The sequence below is a fragment of the Sinocyclocheilus rhinocerous genome, unplaced genomic scaffold (assembly GCF_001515625.1).
Source record: "Sinocyclocheilus rhinocerous isolate Xijiao unplaced genomic scaffold, SAMN03320098_v1.1 scaffold1717, whole genome shotgun sequence".
Lineage (NCBI taxonomy): Eukaryota > Metazoa > Chordata > Actinopteri > Cypriniformes > Cyprinidae > Sinocyclocheilus > Sinocyclocheilus rhinocerous.
The window spans coordinates 470,012-480,905 of NW_015660014.1; the positions used below are offsets into that span (position 1 = coordinate 470,012).

The 10,894-nt window shown below is 37.7% G+C and overlaps 2 protein-coding genes across 2 annotated transcripts in view; one reads left to right on the forward strand and one right to left on the reverse strand.

Annotated features, from left to right (window-relative positions):
• LOC107724774 (protein Wnt-4-like) lies at positions 1–5,015 on the forward strand. Its single transcript, XM_016533800.1, has 8 exons — positions 1–195; positions 446–599; positions 1,017–1,101; positions 1,863–1,994; positions 2,068–2,210; positions 2,284–2,424; positions 3,774–3,936; positions 4,067–5,015. The coding sequence occupies exons 1-8, from the start codon at positions 107–109 to the stop codon at positions 4,234–4,236; spliced, it is 1,077 nt and encodes a 358-aa protein (XP_016389286.1). The 5' UTR covers positions 1–106; the 3' UTR covers positions 4,237–5,015.
• A 1,745-nt stretch (positions 5,016–6,760) lies between these two features.
• The window catches only part of LOC107724785 (cell division control protein 42 homolog), an 8,672-nt gene continuing 4,538 nt past the window's right edge, over positions 6,761–10,894 (reverse strand). The window contains exons 5-6 of the mRNA XM_016533822.1: positions 7,196–7,393; positions 6,761–7,098 (exon numbers count right to left, since the gene is read on the reverse strand). Coding sequence (XP_016389308.1) covers positions 7,009–7,098; positions 7,196–7,393 — 288 coding nt within the window. The 3' untranslated portion in view covers positions 6,761–7,008. The remainder of the gene's footprint in view (positions 7,099–7,195; positions 7,394–10,894) is intronic.

Consider the following 10,894-nt stretch of genomic DNA (forward strand, 5'->3'; position numbering starts at 1 on the left):
TGAGGGGAACAACCCCAATGTAACGGGTACATCTGTAAGACTGAAAGAAACAAGAGTTGATCACTAATTCAGAAACAGACAGGTAGTCAGACAGACAGGCAATCTGATGCCAACGGTCTCCTCTGTGACTCTCCTGGGACGACTCCTCCTGCTGTTGCTATGGGCACCCCACCTCACCATGGCAACCAACTGGCTGTAAGTTAGCTTGTATGAAAGCGTTTGTTTGTTATGCCATAACTTGTAAAAGATGGTGACATATATCTTTCTCACACTTTCTTTGTTTCTACTCTATTTGTTGCCTCTTCCTGCTGTTTTCAATTTACCTACAAAAGGTTGTCCTTTTATTTATATGTCCGTTTTTGTTTTTTTCTTTGATACTATTAAATTTTTTTTTTGGGTTTGATGTATTCTCCATGTTCTTTACTGTGCTGTATTCTCTCTGTAGTTCTCTGGCACGTCTGCCACGCTCACGTCCTGTGTCTGGTGCAGAACCATGTGGCCGACTGAGGGGGTTGACACCAGGCCAAGTTGGGGTGTGCCGGGCACGGTGGGAGGTCATGGAGTCTGTGCGAAAGGCTGCAGAGATGGTCATTGAGGAAGTGAGAGAGACTGAAACACAATGACTCACGATGACAATTTTGTGTACATACAGTACTGACATTCATTTTTTCAAGGACATGATGGTAAAGAATCATGTCAAAAATGTTTATACAGAAAGCTCCTGTCACCAAGACGGATTCCTTGTGTATGTAAACACACTTGGCAATAAAGCTCTTTCTGAATTTGATTCTGGCCACACAAAAAGTATTGTACATTTCTGCTGTTATTGTCCCGATAAAAAACACAGTTCATTGAACTCACATTTTTATTCTCTCTATTGTTTGTGACAACTAGCCCCGGTCACATTTTAGCCCACAAATACTCTTTAGACTAGAAATGAGCTTTAACATTTAAGCTTTAACAGTTTCATATAAATCTCTGACTTACAGCTATTTGTTGCATTTTAACCACTGCAGTGTCAACATCAGTTCCGAAACCGGCGCTGGAACTGTTCCACCACCCCTCGCGGGATCAATATTTTTGGACGAGTCATGAACCAAGGTTACAATGAAACTATGTCACAACATACAGTATCAGAACATAACATACTGGATTATGCCATTAATTTATGCAACAATTATCCATATAACTTTACCATCATGGCTCAGGTATGGGGTATAATCAACTAAAAGTGTTTAGTTTCAAATTAAATTTAAATTAGTTTAGAAGACCAATTGTTTTATAGGTAAAAAAAAAATACTTTTAAATATTTAGGGGGCCTCAGAAAACTTTCATGGGGGCATAAGGATGATTTAAAAGTACTTAAATTAATAATGCGTAATATATTAAAATAATCTAACTCTAATCTAAAATTTTTTTTTTAAATCAAGATATTCACTGAAATCATATTTCTGTCCCCCCTCAATAAGTATTGTTTTTATTGAAGAGAATAGAGTTTTTGATACTTGGGGAATCACCAAAATGTCAAAAAAGGGGTAAGTTAATTAATTTAATGTACCAACACTTCCAGCTTCTTTTGCTAAAAATTTGAATACAAGCAAAGTTTTCATAATTACAACAGAAATACCAGAAATATAAGCCTATATAGGAAGGCCTTCAAATATTGTGTTGGACAATAGGTGGCCTTCGAGTCAAAAAGCTTGAGAACCACAGTTTCAGAGTATTATTATTAAATGACTGATTATTAATAAAAGACCATTTACCAACATTCTTATTACATTCATCTCACAAAACACAATCAATACTGTCAGCATTAAAAAACAAGTTAGTTTAGTCCTGTTCCATTTATGTGCTATCTTCAGGTACCCGTGAGGCGGCTTTTGTCCATGCTCTTTCATCAGCAGCAGTTGCTGTGGCTGTGACTCGGGGTTGTAGCAGGGGAGAACTGGAGAGGTGCGGCTGTGACCGAAAGGTCAGGGGGGTCAGTCCTGAAGGTGCGTAGTGAAACACAGATAATTCACATGAATAAAAACATGTGTCAAACATATGCCTCTCACTCACCCTTAGGTTTCCAGTGGTCAGGTTGCTCTGATAATCTGTCCTATGGCGTTGCACTCTCTCAGACCTTTGTGGACGAGCCAGAGAGAGCTAAGGGCATGTCGTCAGGGCGACCGCTAATGAACGTTCACAATAATGAAGCAGGACGGAAGGCAAGCAAGATGTTTATCAAAACTTATCGTCAAATGCATATTGGTTTTCATGCTTTTTTCTATCTTTGTTCAGGCAATCCTCCATAACATGCAGGTTGAGTGTAAGTGTCATGGTGTTTCGGGGTCCTGTGAGCTCAGAACTTGCTGGAAGGTCATGCCTCCGTTCCGCCGGGTCGGTGCTGTGCTGAAAGAACGCTTTGATGGGGCCACAGAGGTATGTCACAATGGCTCTATTCCAAAAACTACTGAGCTGCCTAGCTGACTACTACCTACACAGGTAGCTGTCTTCTAAGGCAGAATCCTAACTAAGATGGAACCTCTTAAGTGACTGATTTGGAACCAAGTGTGTAGTGATGTGTCGTTCGCAAACGAGCCGGGATTCTTTGTAGCGAACGAGAAGAGCCGACTCCCGTCGGGGAGAGCCGAATCTTCAGCCGGAGCCTTCTATTTTAGCCCAATTTAGCAATTGTGAATAGTTTGTGTGTTGGTAAGCAATTTTTTAATTTTGTGTTTTCATAAAAGCCTTATTTTTATGCATTTTTAAGCACATCCAAGCTGAGGCATCAGTCTTAATGTTAAGACTTTTGCCTTTATTTATTTGTTTGCTGTGGTTCTGTGTTCAATTAAAGTTTTATTAAAATGTTAAATAATGGTAGGCCTATCTGTGTATTTTTTTTTTTTGTAACGAAAAAAAAAAAGCATAAAAATAAGGTTTTTATGAAAACACTGAATAAAAAAATTGCTTACCAACACACAAACCATTCACAACTGCTAAATTGGGCTAAAATAGAAGGCTCCGAGTGATACTAAATAAAGAGCCATTTGGGAGCCGTAAGAGCTGGCTCTTCTAAGGGAGCCGAGCCAAAAGAGACGAATCTTTGAAAAGAGCCGAACTTCCCATCAATACTGTGCCAAGCATGTCCTTAAAAGTGAAGCCAAAACACTTTGATCGCCCCCTGGTGGCTGGCTGCAATATAGGTCATAAACCCACCCTCTCCATGTAAATAAATGGGTTCTGTGCCATACTAAAAAAAATCTAATTACACTTCAGATATGGTTTCTGTAATTTTACGTAGTTCTTATCACACTGATGTGTGTTGAAGTGTTTGGTTTTAGTTATTCAGACAAAAAGATAAAGGTACAAGACTATGTACTTAATGGCTTTAATGAGAGAAAGAACTAAAATCCCATGAAGCACTGCAAATGACAGTCAGATAAAAAAGGAATTAAAACTATTAAACTACTAAATATTAAACTAGTGTTTTAAAGCTGTTGACTATAGAAGTAGAAACCATATATTTTATGTTTATTGCAAAATAAGCATATATGTAGCCTGAGAGCATAGGGACAATGATTCGATTACAGTATAGTCATGGGAGTGTGCGGCGCTAAAGAGTTTTTTATCATTATTTCTGAATGTCCTTTGATGGTTTTTGGAGTTTGTCACAATGCATTCTCTGTGAAGGATACATGCAATGCTGCATTAGAATTTGGCCTTATTGTTGAAGGCAGCATAAATATGTGTATCTAAGGTCAAGGGTCACGGTCGTACTTTCTGCTTAGGTACGGCTGACACGTGTGGGCTCTCGCACAGCTCTCCTTCCACGGGACCCCCAAGTGAAGCCACCAGCCGCACGGGACCTGGTTTACCTGGCTCCTTCACCAGATTTCTGCCGCTTGGATCCAGACAATGGCATTCCTGGCACTGCAGGACGACGTTGTAATGGTAAAAGCATAAAAATCAGACAAAAAATTAACTTTAATCTTTCTGATTATTAATTCTCTAATCATTTCCCTGGTTTTATGTGTTATTTTATCACTCTTTACTTAACCTTTTCTATTGTTCCACATCCTAGGAACCTCACGGTTGGCACCAGATGGATGTGAACTGTTATGTTGTGGCCCAGGTTTTCGAGCAGGCAGGGCTGAGGTGGTTCAGCGCTGCTCCTGTAAGTTCTCCTGGTGCTGCTCAGTTCGCTGCCAGCAGTGTAAGAACACAGTGCTCATACACACCTGCCGAGAATGAGACATACCTGGAAAAAACACACAACCACACCAGAAGCACCTCATCTCATGCCAGCCTGCATTAATTCCCACATGATGAATAACAAACCAGCTCCATTTAAAACATCCTGCATCATGTCTCATTTTTGGTGACTTTAAAGTTCTTTCAGATGTGACATTACATTATACAGTTATTTTATTCTGCAATTGCATTTTTGCTGAAAAGCAAAGTGTTGAACTTGAACATACAGGCACTATTACATTTCTTAAATGCTCAAATACACATAAAATACAAAACCATTAACTAACTTGCTCAGACAACGCTCTTAAAGGCTGAGATTAACCTCTGAATAACAGCAGAAAAATGTTAGTTTAGTCTAAGGCCTTAGCATTAAATTCTAGTCAAGAGTTGCTCTCTCCCGGTTTACTGTATTTATAATTTCTTTTCAGTTTTGCTGATTGTGTTTATTTATTTGAGTTCATCATGCCTTATCTCTGAATGGAAAATTCCACCTGCAAACTCTCCGGCTTTAGCTGTTTTGTTTCGGCTCGTTCTGTTGCATAGAGGCTCATTTATTGCCATTGTCTCATTTTTATAATCTATATGGCCTAAAATAAAGTTGTTTGACATCCTACATGTAGAAAGATGCCGTTTTGTTCATTATGGATTGACACATTTTAAATTAATAAATTAAATTCAAAATGCTGGGGTCAGTACGATTTTTAAAAACGGTTTTAAAAGTCTCTTAGGGTCACCAAAACTACATTTATTTGATCAAAAAATACTTTTACAGTCAAAACACATCTTTTATATTTTTAAAAGTAATTTATTACAGTGATGGCAAAGCTGAATTACTCCATTACTCCAGTGTAAATCATTCCAATATGCTGATTTGGTGCTGGAGAAACATGTATTAGTAATGTTGAAAACAGTTGTGCTGCTTACTATTTTTGTGGAAACTGTTTTTTTCCCCTCAAGACTCTTTAATAAATATTCAAAAGAACAGCATTTATTTAAAACAGAAATCCTTTGTAACATTAGATTTATGGATCCTTCCTGAATAAAAGTATTAGTTTCTAAAAAAAAAAAAAAAAAAATCTTACTGACCCCAAACTTTTGAATGGTATTATGTGTGGCAAACACTAAACAATCAAGTAATTATTTAAAAACAGGATAGAAATACAGCTGTGTGTCAGTCGCACAACTTTTATTACAAATATAGTGAGATTCCAAACACCGCAGAACTTTACTAAGAAAAGGCCACATTTCAAACCATCATCATCGGTTATCCTCATCCTTTTTACTCACACGACTGTTAAGATCGGTTATTCAAAATATTACATTTCAAATTGTTATTTTATTATTAAATCACAATCAAATGGTACTCTAGCAAAAAAAAAATTTTTTATAATAATAATAATAATAACAATAAAATAAGTCATTTAAAAAAAGCTAAAGTTTCAAAATGTCACCTCTAAATTCATTCACCCATGAGAATAACAGTAATACATTTAATACATCATACTCAAAGTCAAAACAAAAATAAAAAAATAAAATTCAGTTTTCTAAACGGCCAGCAGAAGGCACTGCATGGCTTGAGAGTAAATGCACTTAAGAGAGATTCTAGGAGCATGAAGCACAGAAGAAGAGAACAGTCTGGCTCATACAGGAAGAAACAGATGCTTGTGAACTAAAATCCATTGGCTCCCACGCAAGTCCCAAACTCTCTTATATAACCTGTATCACCTACACAGGTCACTCAGGAGGGGATGTGGCCATAGAGTGATTTCTATGGCCATAACACTCTGATCCAACATTAAAACTGTAAAAATGTCTAAAACTGTTATTGTTTATTTTGTATATGTTCTGTTTCAATGCCATTGTCAGTGATTAGAGCTAATTATATGCCCAAACCAATCACGTTAGCTTGCTTTTGTGCCAGATCCAGTCCAGTACATATTAATAACAGTATATGAACCACATATAGCACTGAACCTGCCTACAGTTGTCATGTGAATCCAACGTCTAGAACTGGCAAAAACGCAACTGGAAAACAGACCCCCCCCAGAACAACACTAAAAGGCAAATTTGTCAAGAATCGCTTTTGTGCCCATTGCAATTTTGTGACGCTGTGAAAATGCTCAACTGAAGAGATTCAAGAAAGCAGAAATCAGCTTCTGCACACACACTATCCACAGGTTACAGAGCAAACAGCTGAGCCCTGCAGAAGTGCTCATCAGAGCAGTCAGCATGTTCGGCTTTACACTTTATGAAATTTGCTGTTTATAGACATTGTGTGCTAACCATTCTTGTGCAGCTTACAGCAAAGCATGTCAGAGAAAAACCTGGCGTTTGTCCAGCGAAAGCATTTCAAAAAATCATTTTGGATGCCGATCAGAAACCTGAAGCATTTAATCTCATGTATTTGTGCCACTGTCACACTTTTTTGGGATCGATTACATGTAACTGACACTTAAAGTATTAAATTGGATCTATATGTTGCTCTGTAAGACATCACATGCGTAAAGTGCGCCTATATCTTTTCTTTTTTGTCATTATACTCTTTGTTTGTAGGGGGTGTTACTGGTTCCAGGGTTCTCTAATTTCTTCTGTTGTTCTAGAAACATTTAGAAAGGCAGATAGGTTTTTTTTTTTTGCTGTTTTGTTCCCATAATTTTTCCCAATTATAACTCTCTCCACTCCAAACCCCAAGCCTTAAAAAAACCCCACCAGAATGTTTCTTTTTCTCTGCCTCTCTTGTTGGAGTGAGTGCATCACCCACTGCTTGTGTTCCTACAAAAGGACGCAGCGCTTCTTGGGTTTGGTCTCTGGAGGTTCAAGGGCAGCGAGTATCGCCTCGTCGAATACATTCTTCAGGCCTCTCTGTAAGAAAGAGATCGTAAAAAGTCATTTGCAGTGGGTCATGTGGGTGATGATAAGTGAGTAGAGCTTTTATGTCATCACGGGTGTGTTTTTTTACCTGTGTGAGGGCGGAGCACTCCACGTATTTGACAGCTCTGAGGTCTCTGGCCAGCTTCTCCCCACTCTCAGGCGATATGGGGCGCTGCTTGTTTTTGGCAAGTTTTTCCACAGTGTTACTGTCATCCCTCAGGTCAACCTGAGTACCTACCAGAAGGAACGGAGTGCGTGGACAGTGGTGAGAGATCTCTGGTACCCACTTAAAGAAAGAGAGAGGAAAAAAAGGAGTGGTAAGACAGTGCCTAGAAAGCTACTCATAGCACAAACAGAACAAACAACCCAACAAACTTAAAAACACACTTTTTTCAAAATTCAAAAAACACAGAAATTTTCAAAAATCTAAATTATTAAAACAAAAATGCATTCATTATACATAGCATATAAATATAATTATATACTAAAGTACAAGTTCAGTATGTTTTTTAAAATACGTTTATTCTGCAAGGATGCAAAAGATTAAAAGTGACAAACATTTATAATGTTACAAAAGACTTCTATTTCAAATAAATGTTTTGTGAACCTTCTATTCATCAAATAATACCATCAAACATTAAATAACTGCAGCCTTGGTGAGCATAAAATACTTCTTTCAAAAACCAAACTTTTAAATGTTAGTGTGTGTATAATAGAATTACTCAAAGTAATGAATGGCCCCAGTTGAAACACAAAAATAAATGGTAAAATTATTCATTCTCCAAGTTAGACCATATTAAATGGTTTATTAAGCATTTTATTGCTTAAAATACAGCTTCTTAAGACTGTGAAATGATATGGGAAACATGAAACCAGCACCACTTTACAGGAAATTGGTTCCTGAAATAGACTGTTAAATAGTCATTCTATAAAAAACATTTGATCACAGAATGCTGCAATTCATCAATGATAATTGCATAATAAATACATCTGTTTAATAATCTTAATTTACACACATTTATTTACACTAGAAATCTGAAGAGAAAACCACTGACAAATATTCATCTGAAAGAACATTACAAAAATAACCCTTTTCTCCAGAAATCTGATAAGTCTGATAAGTGATCAGTTTAAATACATCACTGGTCTATTCACATGAGTTCCATTCTCCAAGTCCAGCAGGAAAATCAGGTACTGCTAAAGAGTGCTTTAATGACACTAAACAACATGAGACGTCAGTGTCATCAAACTAAAACCTGACTGTATGAAACATACAATGCTGTTAAAGCAAGTATCAACACTGTAATGTGTCTGTACATGAAACCATGCCATAGATATGGCACTGAAACTTTAAACGCTAAATTGTAGGGATGCTCCGATCAGGATTTTTGCAGCCAATACTGAGTACCGATTTCTTGTCATGGTGATCGGCCGATACCGATGCTGATTCTGATGCGTCAAGCTTTATATAGACGGTTTGATCGGGCGCACGCGCCTGGCCCGAAGTTAACTTCCGGTCTGTGTATGTTTATCAGTCTGGATATGGCGCCGGCTACAAACGCCGTTAAAGTTAAGGTGATGAGTAGACTAAAGTTGGGCTCAGGTGGTTGTGCTGTGGGATGGGTTTCCCATACATTTATTTATTTGTGGCGCTCGCCACAATATCAAAACTGACTGATTTTCCTAAAGGCTTCGTTGAATAAACATGAGCACGTACTGCACGTACTGTTTTTATATCACTGTATTTCTGAAGGAAGACTATCTTTAGAAAATTTTCGATATCATTTTCATTTAATCTTGCATGTTATATGCCTGATAAATAGGGATGGGTATCGTTTTAACGGTGTTACTACTCTTACCGATACTGCTTATCGATTCGGTACTTTAACGGTATTCTTATCTGTACTTTTTGTTTTATATATGACAAATTAAGAGCTGAATTAACATTGCTTTATATTCTGAAATGTAAGATAAATATTTAATGAAATGAATATAAAACATAAATTTGTAAATGCACCAGTGTACAGGCATTTTTAGTGTTTTATACTGTACATAAGACAAGATACAGTAAGAACATGAACAAAGAAACAAAGTAAAACAAACTGACAAATACAATAAAACAAATATACAAATGAAATGAAATAAACAGTGCTGTCATTTTTCCATGAAGTATACTAACATTACTGTTCAGGTAAGTAATTATAAGTAATTAAGTATTACAAGTAAGTTAAGTAATTACAATTTTCACTGTATGTATTGATAGATTAATACTTATTAAAGCTATAACGTAATTCAGATTAAGAGCTGTGAGTGATTTTGTCTTTGCATTTTGTTGTTTGATTAACTGATGGCCCAAGCGCCAGTCTGTCAGTTTAAGACAATATATTGACACACATTGGATTTTCTCCCAACTGTTCTCGTCCACTTAAGACATAAAATGTGTTTAAGTAAATACTCTCCAAGCCGGCCATTTTGACATATTTTGTGTGTATTTCATCATTTGGACGCGCCCGAAGCTTAAAGTGTAAATAGCTTATCCATTTTGGAGCGCGTCGCGTGCACACATTTCAGCATGGGGAACAGCGTCTCTTGTGCGGATTGTGCTTTCAACGGTTTATCATCAAACATGTCCACAATTTAGCAACAGTATAAGATGGCCTTTTTTCAACAATCACCGATTGTGCTGATTCTGACTTTTAAGTTTGGGTTTTAGGGAGGAATGAATGCGCACCGCTGTGAAGGGAAAAAAGTTGCGCTAGAAGAAACGCGGCTATAATCCTTAGAAGCCAAAATCTAATTAAAAAATAAAAATAGCTTAAAACAACCACAGGCCTAAAGTGTAAGCAGATGTTCGAATGTTTAGTTCTCTCCTCTATCATAATTAAGCAGGCATTTCATGTTGCGCGTGCTGAAGCTCCTCCGCATGAGTGCGATCTCGCTTCGGAGTTGCGAATAGCAAAAATGCATCATAGACAAATGTTTGAATATTATTGCATATAAAAACAGCTAGCGACTCTGGTGAGAAAGAATTTGCAAGACAATGTATCTATAGCAATAATAAATGTATGTGTGTTTTCTTAATTTCTCCAGTACCGATAGCAGAACCGTTAACGTCAGAGCTTATCGATACTCCGGTCTTTCATAATTTAGCCCCGGGACTGATTAAATACCGGGTTTCAGTACCCATCCCTACTGATAAAGCAGCGTTTGTGAGCTCAACGCTGCTTTGTGTACAGCCGTTACCGGGGAAACCTTTCCCCCGCTTTAAAGCACCTCCTGCTGGCAGAGAATGAATTAGCATTTTCAGTAAGTCCGTCTGATTTACGCAGAAAACATATTTTGCTTTTCCTATATCCAAGGGCGCTGCGGATAGTCCATGGGTCGGGCAGAACCGCTAACGTCAGAGCTTATCGATACTCCGGTCTTTCATAATTTAGCCCCGGGACTGATTAAATACCGGGTTTCAGTACCCATCCCTACTGATAAAGCAGCGTTTGTGAGCTCAACGCTGCTTTGTGTACAGCCGTTACCGGGGAAACCTTTCCCCCGCTTTAAAGCACCTCCTGCTGGCAGAGAATGAATTAGCATTTTCAGTAAGTCCGTCTGATTTACGCAGAAAACATATTTTGCTTTTCCTATATCCAAGGGCGCTGCGGATAGTCCATGGGTCGGGTAATAAAAAATGCATTCTGATTATTTGCGGGTGGATAAAATAAATCATAAATGATGCAAATATTAACTACATTTTTTTCATGAGGCAGACGATTTTGTGTGTGTGTGTGTGTGT